We start from the raw sequence: 14,489 nt of genomic DNA on the forward strand, positions 1-14,489 counted from the left end.
AAGCATAATGATTCTCAATAGCATTAAATTATTCAAAACTGATTCCAAAGGAAGGTATTACTGTAAGTTTTTTAGCTGTTTTTTTAAGACTTCCATTTATTGCCAAGGTCATCTCTTCAATAGTAAGAAAGATTTTCTTGACTGTTTCAAAAGGTACTTAGTGTTAACCAGTGAAACTTCTGGGTTATACTTACATCATTTCTCTATTTACCAATCCACATAATTATAAACTAGTTTGTGACAGAAACAATGTTCTGTTGTATCAGAAGTCTATCTTCAAATTTAAAGTATTAACACTACTATCCAAATTATTATAATTTTTATTATACTTTTATTTTCTGAAAAAAGGATAAATATACAGATAATATATATACACACACACATAAACTACAAGCAACTTCAAAATGGATCTGTCATTGTTTTACCTTATTTCCTAGTTGTATATATTTTCAGGTATCTTTTAGATAAGAATATTAATAAAGGATATGAGTAACCTAAGATTATTAAACTAATTCTCCTAGAAAAACCTGTTATATTCTGATATTTAAAATCCTATACACTGTAAAAACATACAGTAAATGTTTCATAGGAAGGTATTTAGTTGTGAAAACACAGATAACCACAGATATATTTCTACTACTTAGGTAAACATTAAGTGTAATTATTCTTTTCTGAATGTAGGGCAGAGAAATAGATCTTACAGAATCTTTAAAGAAGAAACTCCTGTCTTCACACTCTGATCCTCAAATGTTCTGCAATCCCACTGGAATTTCATATAAAGACTAGTGTGTAGGTTTTCATAAATGCATGTTGGAGTTAAGTAAAAAAGAGAGATAGTAGAATATAAATACTCACTGCTTCACAATTCCTTCTGCCAGCCAATCCTGTGAATAGTCCATTTGCAAGGACAGGGATGGAGCTAGAGAGAATTATGCTAAGCGAAATAACTCAGCCAGAGATAGGCATATACCAAATGATTTCACTCATATGTGGAACATAAGAAGCAAAACAAATTTATATAGGGGGTAAAAAGAGAGGGAAACCAAGAAACAGACTCTTAACTACAGAGGAACAAACCGAGGGTTACTGTACCATTTGGGGGGTGGGGTGGGGAATGGTTTAAATAGGTGATAGGGATTAAGGAAGGCACTCATGTTATACTAACATTTAGAAAATTGCTATAAATTTGGATGGATGTACAATGATGTATGAAATACTTACAACAAAAACTCTCTAGAGAAACACATTTAAGCTTAAAAAAATTCCACAAATGGTTGACACATTTTCTACATTTAAATTTGAATATTTTTCACATGAAATAATTATAATTGTCATACAATTAAATATAAAAACACAAAAATGGAAATCAGCTCAGGCATCAGGTAGTCTTTATCAATAAAACTCAAGTCAAAGTAAAAATAAAGATGTATATGATCATTTTGACTTTTGTGTCTACTAAAATTAAAGGAGCATGAAACTATGTATTGCAAATTAGCCAACTGACCAGAGATAGTTTCAAAAGAAACCTCTCCATGGTGAAATAAAAGATAAATAAAATGTTAATTTTTAAGAAGCTTGAAACTGCCTTCTTTTGGAGAATACGTATGACATTAATTTAAATTTTTATTATATGAACTGGAATGAAAAATCTAATTTTATTTTGAAAAATTATTGAGAAATAAACATCCACAGCCCGAATTAAATAAGAAGAACAAACTATATGAATCCTAAGTAGTCCTACATAACCAAAAGCTAATAATTAATACATGTCACTAACAGAATTAACTTATGTATATTTTCCCACTTCTGCTTCATTTTTCATTAAAAGTATTCTTTTTATTAGTTATTAAATGTGTATTTTACAATATATTTCAAAAATCCAAAACACAGGGACTATATTATTATATTTGTACTCAAACTATAATAAACTTACGGGATCATATGAGTCATATTCATTTATTAAACATGTAACTATATTATAATTATTTCAAATTTTATTAGTATAACATTCCATTGATGGACTGACAGTGTATAATTCTTCCACATTAATGATCCAGTTATAAATTAGTTTTTTCTTTTTTTTTTTACTGTTGGATTCTTCACGGGCATATGCAGGATTTCACTGTTATCCTTTGGTAAATATTTACATAGGCAAAGTGCAATAGCAGTGAAGAAGATAGTGACTACTTTGCAAATACAACCTGAATTAAAAAAAAAAAAAAAAAACAACCATCAGATGTGTCAATCTATCTAGAGCAAAAATATTTGTGGAAAGAATGCTATTTACCAAAGAAATGGTAAGTATATGTAATCTCTTTAAAATATCAATTTTCTAATTATAGAATGTAATTAATGTTATAAACATATCGTTACTAAAGGAGATTTTTTAATGTTTACAAAAGCTTTAAAATTTCTTAAAAAAGTGTGTCTTTTTTTCACAGAATGTATTAACTCTAAAGCTTAAAAATACATTGCTGCTAACTTAAATATCAATAGGAACTGGAACCTATTTAAGCCACTTCATGCAGCTTTATTCTTTTTGAAAAAAATCACCATTTTCCAAATATAAACAGAAATATTACAAGCATTATATAAAAGTACTTGCGCTTAGAATGCAAAAGACCCTGAAAATTAAAGTAAAAAATATTCTAGAGCAACAACATCAATTATCTGACAATATCAATTATAGTGGTTACAAAAGATAAAGAAACATTAATGAGTCTGTCATTTATAATGACACAATAATTTTCATACATTTATAATAGCCCAACACTGCAAACAACCAAATGAATTTTAACAAGAGAATGGATAGATTATAGTATATTCACAAAATGAAACAGTATTTGGAAATTTTTTTTAAAGGACAAACTACTGCTATAGAATAACATGGATGAATCTCCCAAAAGCATAATATTAAGCAACACAGAAAAAAAAAAGAGTATATACTGCATTCCATTTGCATAAATTTTTAGAACAGAAAGAGCCAACATATTGTAATAGAAATCTGAAACAGGTTTATCTCTAGAGGAAGGAAATTGACTGAAAAGGGACAGGAGATAAATTTCTACAGCTTGTTTTGAGGTGCTGGTTCCACAGATGCACTCATTTATCAAAAGCCATCAAACTAAAAACCTAAGATATATGTTAATTGCATCTTCATTACATCTCAATTTTTTTTTAAAGATACATTTTTCACAAACTAAACACAGTGTGACCAGCATCTGGATCAAGAACAAAACAGCTGTCAACACCCCAGAAGCTTTCCTTCATGTTTCCTCAAAGTCACTAACCAGAATGGGTTACTTTTATTTTTGAAATATAGTTATAGCAGGTCAAAATTATGTAAGTGGAATCACAGAGTGCATACTCAGTTGTTTGATTTCTTTCTTTCAAAATTATGTTTGTATGATTAATTCATATTTTATATAGTTGTGTACCTTCTGTTTTCATTGCCATATACCATTCCATTGTTGATTTTACCACAATTTATATATCCATTCCATTGTTTATTGACTGATTATTAAATTTTGTGAATTCTTTCAAGCCTTTTGTCCATTTTTTCCATTATTTATCCTTTGCTTATTTTGATATATGGGAGTTCTTTATATATTTTGGACATTGGTTCCTTTTTACACTTTACCTTCTAAACTATGGTTGTCTATTAATTATTTCTTTTAATGATCAGAACTTTAAAAAGTTTACACTAAACTGCCACAAAAGCATATTCTTATTTCAGTTTCTTCTGTTTGCCCTTTCCAACTGTATTTCTCTATGTCCTTTATTATTGTTATCTCCTTTTAGTAGCTCCTTAGCAGGATCTCTAAGCAGTTCACCAGCTTTGTCAATTTTGTGCTGAGTTTGAAAATAGATAAGCATGTTACATATATATCTAAAATAAAAATTAAAAGGCTCAGTAGTGTCTTAAGAGGACTTCCTTAAGAACAAAACCTAGTTTTGTTGAATTATTTCTGAGAAATTAATTTTGACTTCTTAAAGGTCACTTTTTACTTTTTAATTGTTTTTTAAAATTTTACTTTACTCAATGTTCAGTGTAGACTAAGTTTGCTGGATAATTGACTTTTGAATTACAAGGCACCACTATATACTGTTCATCACAGAAGTATTTGTTACTGTTAAATATTAGAGTCTATCATTATGTTTCTTCAAATTAATGAACTCATTAAAATCACAAAACATATAAACACTTTTAAATATTTATCATACCAACATCTATACAATAAAATTATTGAATGTTAGTAGAGATTAAGACTTCAGAAATTATATAGTCCAACATCCTCATTTTACAGATGAACAAACTGAAATCAAGGAAGATATATATTTTCTAGAGTAATACAAGCATACCTAGATTTTCTCAAAACTGACCATAACACAGCTCATACCACCATAGTATCTCAATTCCTCATATCTTTATTTATTCAATAAATACTGAATACTAGCTAGGTAGGCTGTTACATCATTAAGCAAAAGAGACTGTGAAACTCACATGTAAGTAGGGTGAGAGTATCCTGATATTCTCTGGGGATGTGAAAAATTTTTTTTAATTGTCCAATCTTTTACTATGTAAATAGCAAGGGTTACAAGGTCAAGCAACTTGGTTGTATATGTATATGGACAAAATTACTTCCCAAATTGAAATTTTGCTAATTACCACCCTTTATTCAGGAACAACATAAAACAATTGTGTATTTAATGCAGTGACTCAAATATTCATATAAATACTTTAATACTTCAGTTTCTAAAATATTTTCTATATAATAAGGGTTCTTTAAACATCAAAATATCCATTTGTTCGTAGTTTATTATTATTGTACATTACTATAAACAACCATACATGTTTAAAACAGTTTTACTTTTCTGTAATTCTTTAATAGGTATCACTTACATATTCCTACCAATAGGTAGGCCATTTTCATCTTGTTATAGATCCAACAATTTCCTTTTTTCCCACAGTATTCAGTCTCCCGAAAGATACAAGAAATATCTGCTGTCATTTTAAAAACTATTGGTCCAGGTATAGTCCCTATGAAAAATGCAATAATTATAAATGCTCCATGAAAACACTACAGGTTAGGATAAGTATGATTTTTATTCTAAAATTAAACTGATGTATTTAGCCATCATCACATTTAAATATATCATTTAAAATTATCTAAGAATTTACTTATAAGTAGGATTATTAAGAACTGGAAAAAACTGTATTTTTTAAAAATCCGTATTCCTGTAGGTATAAAAAATTAGTTGCTTTCATATTTTTAGAATGACATACATGTAATCAGTTTATGTTTTTATGTTCTCTATGTTTTCAATCAATGAAAAGTTAGTTTTTTAATGCAATGTACATCTGTTATTGATCAAGATATTGAGAGAAATAACTAGGAATGTAAATGCTTTGGTATGTTTGTAGCAACCCTAAATTCAGAGGACCTTATATCCAGAAGAAGAGTTGTATACTGCCTTAGGTAAATTTCTGTATACTCTCAGAGACAACATCTCCTCAGCAACAATTTCAGCTAAAAGTGAATTAGAAGTCATTTTTTAAAAAGTCACCCCAAAGACATTAGAACTGAAATCTCAGAACTAAGGTATCTTTACTGACATCTAGTTTACTATAACTTCATTATGTCAGGGCCCTCATGCTTCATGACTTATGACTCCTGCCAAAGACCACTATCCAAGATCACTATCAAAGATTGCCAATTCTCCCAATCTTACTGAGTGCTGGCACTCTGTTTATAATCGTTCAAGGTGAAAAACCTAAGCCTACTATTCATTTTTTTCTATTTTCCTTCATATTTTTCCAATCCATGATAAATCTTTAGGACACTAACTCTAAACATATCTTGGATATGTTGATTTCTGTGTCTCTTTCACAACCTCCAGAATCCAATTTAACATAATTCTGGTTTAGACTGCAGCAAAAGCCTTTTTTTCCTTTACATTTATCTTCTATAAGTATTTTTCCCTCCAGAAGCAGAGTTATCTTTTAAACAGAAAACAGATAATATCTATCCTCTGCTTCAAATTATCTGTTGGCAAAATACTGTTAGATATAGAGGCAGTCTGTATCTAAAGTATCATCTTGTTCCACCCTCTTCCAACAAAAATGTATCAGTCTCACTAGCTTCCTTTCTCATGTTAGAAACTGTTTATGCATTAGCTGTTTCTTAGGTTCTGTCTTCCAAAACAAATCTGTCCTTATCGATCAGGCCATGATTCACATAAAAATATGCTCTCATTTTTCCTAATTAAAAAAGCCAATTTTAACCCCACATATTGATCTAGGTATAGAATTATTTCTCTGATCCCTATCCAAGCCACACTTAAATTTTTCTATGTTCTTGACTCCATTTATCATATGTCTTTCAGTCTTCAATCCAGTTTAATCTCGTTTCCTTGCCCCATCAATATTTTTAATCAACTTTTGAATCAGGGGTGCTAATACAGTCATAATGTAGATAATTTAGATTTGAAAGCTAGTTTTTGCTATTTTAAGAAAGCCTGAAGTACAGAGTGCATTACCATCTGAGAAAAACAATTTTTTTTCTTTGGCTATAAGTCCTTAAAAACATCAGAGTCTTTGGTAACGAAAGTGTTGTTAGTGACTCCCCAAACATGCAAGCAGTGTTGTGGTTATGTGTTTTGTTTCAGCTTACCAAACCACTTGGACAAGATTGATGAATATACATCTAATCAAATAGACTGTCCTGTCTGATCAAATATAGTATTAATGCATATTTTATATGACAGGATCGGCTTTGCATTATGTATTGTCTTTTTACATAAATATTGTCTCCTAAATTCTGCAAAGCAGCTCCCCGATTCACTTGTGTTGTGTCAGTTTACCATTTTTATTTATTTGAAATTCTAAATATACACGTAGACACACATATCAAAAAAATCAACAATTCAGTGTAATAAAAGATTGCCGAAAGTCCATACCAAATATTCTCAAAAACACAAAGGCCAAACCCAAGGCCAAAGAACGTTGATTGTCAGATACAATCCTGCGAGCAAAGAGTAATGATATTATCAAAACATTGCTATTAATAGCTTTAGAAAATTTGCTAGGTTATTATTATTATTTTATTACTATTATAATTTTTTTGTTATTTTTTTTTACTCTTCATCAATTAAACTAAAAATCTTTAGCCAGTTAACAGAGTTCAATCTAGGTGAATTAAAGAAGTACAATTCCTTCAATTCTTCATATCCTTCCCCTTGCCAACTGATTCCAAAGCTTCTTGCTCTTCACAAGGAGGAAGCATTTATGGGCCAGACCCTCTGCCCCAGCCTCTTTTTTCCTTTGCTGAAAAAAAATTTGGCACTAACTATCACACTTACCTTTTCTCCATTTTGAGGTGCACATCCACTACTTTACATTTCTCCTTTTTCCCCTGTGAAATCCACTCTACATTTCTTTACCTTTATCTCTGTCTTGAGAGACTGATCTAAATGTGCTACATCAATAGGCTCTCTTGCCTTCTGGCTTCTAATTACAGTTTGCCAATTGGGCACTCGAGAGTGAGGAAGGAGAGTGAGGTCAAGGTGTTTCTTCCCAGCTTCTCTCCCCAGAGTGAAATCCTGCTGACTAGGTCACTAGGCAAAGCAGTCCTCTCTACAGGTCTCTCTCTCTCTTTCCTACCCTTGTTTTCTTTTGGGTAAGTGGTAACAGACCAGGGGTACTGCACTGTATGCCTTATGATTCTTATACTCCACCCACATTTTAAATAGCCACTTTCTTCAACCTTGCTTAAATTATCCTAATTTGAGAGACCCTTCTCTTTCCTGCTGGACCTCTGTTACCCTCACTATTCAAAAGCTAAAATAAACCAAAATAATTTTCCAAATATAAAAAATGAAGCTCTCTGTATTTCCTGTAGGTCAAAGCAAGTATTTGTTTTTAAAAAATGCATAAGGGGCTCCTGGGTGGCTCAGTCGGTTAAGCGGCCAACTTCGGCTCAGGTCATGATCTCGCGGTCCGTGAGTTTGAGCCCCGCATCGGGCTCTGTGCTGACAGCTCAGAGCCTGGAGCCTGTTTCAGATTCTGTGTCTCCCTCTCTCTGACCCTCCCCCATTCATGCTCTGTCTCTCTCTGTCTCAAAAATAAATAAACGTTAAAAAAATTTAAAAAATAAAATAAAATAAATGCATAAAACCACATATCAGTTTGGAGACTCAATTGAAAATACAATAAAAAATAATAAACCATTGAACATTTTAGGAACTAAAAAAAATAAAAACTACATTTTATTTAAAAAAAAACTCTTTGCTTACCATTTTTTCCTTGTTCTAGGACTTGCACAATGAACTAATATGACCAATATTTTCATCCAAACAACTCAATATACTAAAATGTAGCATTCATACAATATTTTGTGACTATCTCACAAAAAGTAAGATAATTCCACCCGTATCAACCTGGTAGAAATATTCTTTCCTCAAATGTTTACTACTAGGAAAATGAAAACAAATTAACCAATCCTCAAAAGATAATGGTATTTTTAAATAAAAAAATAATTAATACTTCCATAGTAAGCAGATTCTTAAGGGAGGAAAAAGAAAGTGTCACATTTTAGAGCTACACTTTAGTATAGGTCTTGGTATAAAGTGGAGATATTAATAATATCCCTAACTATAATTGAGTGTTCTGCTTCATTTAGCACATGTAGTTTTCTTACATGGATTATCATTGCTTTCCGAAGCATATATAGAACTGACCATAATTCATAAGTAGCATTATTAAGAAGCATTTATATATTGGGAGCGCCTCGGTAGCTCATTCGGTTGAGCTTCCGACTCGATTTCAGTTCAGGTCATGATTTCGCAATCATGAGATCAAGCCCCATGTCAGCTCTGCATTGATCATGGAGCCTGCTTGGGATTCTCTCTCTCTCTCTCTCTCTCTCTGTGTCTCTCTTTCTCTCTCTCTCTCCCTCTCTCTCTTTCAAAATAATTAAATAAATAAACTTTTAAAAAAGAAGCATTTTTGTATCTTCACTTCTGATATACAAGATAAAAAGATTAATGGTTCCCAGGATTTTCCATCAGTTAAATGAATAACACAAAATAAATAATAGCTTTGTATTAAAGATATTTAATGGAAAATGAATGAAGCGAATGGTTTTTTGTATATTGTCTAATAAGTAAGGCTATAATAGGGTGTTTAAGAATATCATGGAATAAACAAAAATTTGTTAGTACTCTTCCAAAACGTAAAAAGGCAGCTTCCACTATCTCTCATGACTTCTAAACTTATATTTCCACTCCACATCATTCTTATAAGACATCAGCTCTAGATTTAAATTCCTGTTTTGCACAAAAGCTGCTCCTTCCCCAGTGCTCCCCCATCACAAGTGGAGCTATCATCCACCATCATGCAGTGTTCAAGTCCAAAATGTGAAAAGAGGCACCTGTGATCCCATCCTTTTCCTCATGGACCAGAACCAATAACCAAATACTGTGATTTTTAAAAATACATTTTTTGGTCCTTTCTCTGATTTAAAAAAATATATATTTAATCTCTAATTCCACCAGCCTATTCCAAGTCTATATCTTTCTCCTGAAAACAAACCAAAAAAAAAAAAAAAAATGAAATGACTTCCTAATTTATCTCCCAACAACCATCCTTATACTTTCAGCCCACTCTCCACCTAAGAGCCAAAGTGATTTTTCTGTACTGTGAAACTCTGATTACTTCACTGTCTCCCGTAGGATCCTTTAACAGCTTCCCCTTGTTCTTATGATAAAACCTAGAATTGCAAAAAAACATTTACAAGAGTCAGCCTTATCACATCAGTCTTACTGGATGCCACTTCACACCTCACTTTTGCCTTCATTACCCTCCTTGTTCACGACATTCTATAACACAACAATCTTACAAAGCTACTTCTCCCACTCAGAATCTTCACATTTGTCCTTCCCACTGTGTGAATACCCATCCCCTAACCCTGAGGGCTCAGCTTAAATATCAGTTCTTCAGGAACACCCTCTCTGAATCCTCTCGCACAGTGAGACCGTCCTATAATTTTCTCATCGAATTTTACTGCATTTTCTTTGCAGTGTGTTTTAAAATTATAATTGAATACTTATTAGTCAAGACATTTTTTTGGTGGAGGGCGCCTGGGTGGCTGGCTCAGTCAGTTAAGCCGCCGACTTCGGCTCAGGTCATGATCTTGCGGTTTGTGGGTTCAAGCCCCAAGTCGGGCTCTGTTGGAAAGGAAAGAATTGAAAAACTAGTTTTTCTTAATGAGCCCCTGATAGAGAGATACAGACAAGTTAGGATACTTTTCTGTTTAGACTTTACTTCACACAGCATCAGATTGCAACAAATTTCTCCAGAGGAAAAACAATTTTGTCATTCTTAGTCCCATGTAATCACCAGTAACTCTGCCAGTTTGCTTGCCCCAGGGGTGACCCTCTACCTGGACCTAGTCCAGACTGTCAGGATCTAGCCTTCATCAAGAATTGGCCAAGAATCTCAGGGACAGCTTTAGATCTCCAATTCACCTCTAAAAACCTCTGCTCTCTCTGGAATTTTAATCCCTCTAGTCCTCTGCCTTTAAATGTATTATTTTTATCATGTAACCCATCTTTTCTTGTTGCCCTCTGTAGGACCATTGGCTTACTACAAACTCCATCCTATCCCTCTTCCTTGACTCTAATTATCACTCATTTGACAATGATTTCACAATTTATGTCTTTGACTTTGAATCTTATTGTATTTCTAAAATTAAACTTTATTTGTTGAATTTGTAGTATAATTACATGCTTTGGAAAGCAAAACAATATAAAGAGAATATGCTGAAGAAACCTGCTTGCTTCCACCCTTGCTGTCATCTACCTCTATTTCTACCCCCTCCCTTTGGTTACCTTTAGGTTACCATTTTAATTACATTCTTTTTTATACCTAGTGTTCTTTTATGCAAATACAAATAACTGCAAATGCATATCTCTATATTTATTTCTTTCTTCACAGGAAGTAGCATACTATATTCACTGTTCTTTTTTCATGTAACAATATATTAAGATCCTTTCCTACATGAATATAGAGCTCCACCCTATTAATTTTTTTAGTTGCATTACATTTCATGTGCAAAAATGCAATCATTTATTCAACCAGTCTGTTGCTCCTTTACACTTAGATTTTTCCCACTGTTTTGTTTCATATATATATACACACACATACACATACACCCATGTATATTATATATCATATCATATATATATGAAATAGAAACATATACATATATGATATAGATAAACTTACAGATGTAAATGTGTCTGTTTACAGGATGTCCACAATAAGGATTTCAAGAAGTATAAGTGCTGGCATAAAGGATAAGCACATCTGCAAATTTTTTAGGTATTAAAGATCCCCTTTCACAGGAGATGTACTATGTTGTGCTCTTTCAAGCAATATTATGAAGGTACTTGTTTCTACATGGCCACATAAACAGATTCTATAATCAAAGTTTTATTCCTGTCACCTAGATAAATAAGAAATACTATCACATTAAAATTTTAATTTCTATGTCACTTATTATGGGTATGGCTGAACATTCCTTCACGTTTGCATTTTTGCTTTCTCTTTGATGCTTTTCCACTTTTCTACAGAGTTGTTAATCATAAGAGAGCTTTACTTATTAGAGGGATTAATCTTTTTATGTGATAAGAGTTGCTTATACTTATTGTTGCTTGAATTTTGACTTTGGTTATTATTTTTAATTTTATGGAGTACCTTTTTTCAGGTACCTTTAATTTTATGGAGTACCTTCTTTCCCATTTTTAGATTTTGAGTCATAGTTGGAAATACTTTGCTCGTTTCTTTTCTTTTCTTTTCTTTTTTAACGTTTATTTATTATTGAGAGACAGAGAGACACAGAGCGTGAGCAGGGGAGGGGTAGAGAGAGGTGGAGACATAGAATCTGAAGTAGGCTCCAGGCTCTGAGCTGTCAGCACAGAGCCCGACGCGGGACTTGAACTCACAAACTGCAAGATCATCACCTGAGCAGAAGTCGGTCACTTAACCAACTGAGCCACCCACGCACCCCAATACCTTGCTCTTTTAAAGATAATAGTGAAATAAGTCAATTTTTTTCTTTTTTTTTTTTAAAAGAGATAAGCTCTAAATTTTTTTATGTTTATTCATTTTTGAAAGACAGAGACAGAGCACAAGCAGGGGTGAGGCAGAAAGAGAGGGGGACACAGAATCTGAAGCAGGCTCCAGGCTCTGAGCTGTCAGTGCACAGCCCATCGTGGGGCTTGAACTCACAAACCTTGAGATCATGACCTGAGCTGAAGTCAGACGCTCAACCAAATGAGCCACCCAGGCACCCAGAGTCAATTTTTTTTCTAGCACTTGTATTGCTTAACACTTTTTTTTTTTTAATCTGTGTTCCATTTTAGTTTTCTCTGGTGTGTTTATACTCTGGATATTTTTTTTCCCCCTGAAGACAATCTCATTATACTCAAACAAATCTCTTTTTCTTTCCCCCTTCTTTCTTTTTTACTTTCTTTCTTTCTCTTTCTTTCTTTTCTTTTTTTTTTTTATTGTTTTTTTTTAATGCTTATTTATTTTTGAGAGAGAGAGAGACACAGAGTGCGAGCAGGAGAGGGGCAAAGAGTGAAACACAGAATCCAAAGCAGGCTCCAGGCTCTGAGCCGTCAGCACAGAGCCCGACGCGGGGCTCAAACCCACCAACTGTGAGATCATGACCTGAGCTGAAGTCAGACACTTAACTGACTGAGCCACCCAGGCGCCCCTCTTTCTTTTTTTTTTTTTTTACAAGAGAGAGAAAGAGAGAACGAGCATAAGCTGGGAGTTGGGGGAGACACAGAGAGAGAGAATCTTAAGCCCGTTCCACACCCGGCGCAGAGCCCAACATGGGCATGTGGGGCTCAGTACCATGACCCTGGGACCATGATGTGAGCCAAACTCAAGAGTCAGATGCTAAACCAACTAAGCCACCCAGGTGCCCCACTCAAACCACTTTCTAAAAGATGAATCTTTGATTCACTTCTTTAAGATCTCACTTTCATTTTACATTAAATCCCCATATAATTTGAGATCTATTTCTAGACTGACTGTCATTCTATTCATAAATCAATACTATATTGTTTTAATAATTAAAATTTTATGGTACATTTTAGCTTATGAGACTAAAGCTCCATTATTGTGTTCCTTTGTTTAAGATTCCCAAGCTATTCTTGCTTGTTATTTTTCCCTAAGAGATCTAAAATCAGATTTTAAAGTCCAATAATTCTATTAATTATTACATTAAAATTATCAATTAACTCAAAAAGAACTAATATATTGGTGATGTTAGGTCTTCTATCCGTATATTGAATACATCTTCCCCAACTGTTAAGTCAGTCTATTTTTGTAATATTCATATGTGTGTGTACGTATATGTGTGTGTTTCATTTTTTTTTACTTTTTATTTTGAAATTATTTATTGCTGAAGCTGACAGGTAGTTATAAAAGTAGTACAAAGTACCATGTGTTCCTTTACCCAGCATCCCCCAGTGATGAAAGCTTATGTAACTATTATATAATATTAAAACCAGGAAAACGACATGCACTTATTTATGTTAATCAGACTACAGACCTTAGTCTGTTTTCATTTTCCAGTTAATGTAGGTTAAAAAATTAATTTTAACTGAATTTGTGTGTGTGTGTGTGTGTGTGTGTTTGTGTCTGTGTGTGTGCATGAGTGCATGTAGCTCTAAGTGTGTGTTATTTTTTTATATACTGGAGCTTACTGAATTTTTACCTAAATATATTGGCTATTATTTCTAATACAATATAAAAAGAACTGGTAATATTGTTCTTGGAAGTTTTATTGTAACTGGAAGACAAACACTAGCATTCAACTCTCACCAAGAATGAAGGATCCTATGTTTAACAAACGTTTCTTTCACTCAGGATTTCTTAATAGACTATACCCTAGGATAAAAGCAATCTGGATATTGATAAGGACTTTTAGAGACTTAAACCCAACCTCAAACCAACTAAATTCCTGTTTGGATTACAGGGAACTGTTCCAATTCTGTGTGTTTAAATAAAGCTATTGTAAAAAAAAAGTGGAGTTATTAATGTCTCTAGCCGCTATTGTTCTTAGTACACAAAATTCCATACATTATTAAAAATAATTACAGAATTATAAAAGACAGGGCCAAGAGAAAAAAATACAATATAATAGTTTTACAGAATATTCAGATACTAGATACCTAACAGAGATTTTAAAATTGGGGAATTAATATACCCAAGAAAATAAATGATAAGACAGAGAATTTTTTCAGAGAATTAGAATCTTGAAAGGAAATGAAATTCTATAACTGAAAAATACACTGATTAGAATTAAGAATTCAATAGGTGACTTTCATAGCTCATTAAACACAGATGTAAATATAATTAGTAAACTAGAGTGTAGGTAACTGGAAAAGCAGGTAGAGATAGGATTAATACA

At 32.6% G+C, this 14,489-nt stretch overlaps 1 protein-coding gene across 3 annotated transcripts in view; it reads right to left on the reverse strand.

Annotated features, from left to right (window-relative positions):
* Nucleotides 1-1,942: 1,942 nt before the first annotated feature.
* The window catches only part of SLCO6A1 (solute carrier organic anion transporter family member 6A1), a 93,236-nt gene continuing 80,689 nt past the window's right edge, over nucleotides 1,943-14,489 (reverse strand). Inside the window, exons 11-13 of one of the 3 annotated variants that reach the window (XM_015080453.3) lie at nucleotides 6,961-7,025; nucleotides 4,904-5,041; nucleotides 1,943-2,201 (exon numbers count right to left, since the gene is read on the reverse strand). In XM_015080453.3, the coding sequence (XP_014935939.1) occupies nucleotides 2,065-2,201; nucleotides 4,904-5,041; nucleotides 6,961-7,025 (340 nt within the window). In that variant the 3' untranslated portion in view covers nucleotides 1,943-2,064. Of the gene's footprint in view, nucleotides 2,202-4,903; nucleotides 5,042-6,960; nucleotides 7,026-14,489 lie in introns of those variants that run through there. The other 2 variants (XR_008299876.1, XM_053225209.1) reach the window with 2 other exon arrangements.

Source organism: Acinonyx jubatus, chromosome A1 (assembly GCF_027475565.1).
Source record: "Acinonyx jubatus isolate Ajub_Pintada_27869175 chromosome A1, VMU_Ajub_asm_v1.0, whole genome shotgun sequence".
Lineage (NCBI taxonomy): Eukaryota > Metazoa > Chordata > Mammalia > Carnivora > Felidae > Acinonyx > Acinonyx jubatus.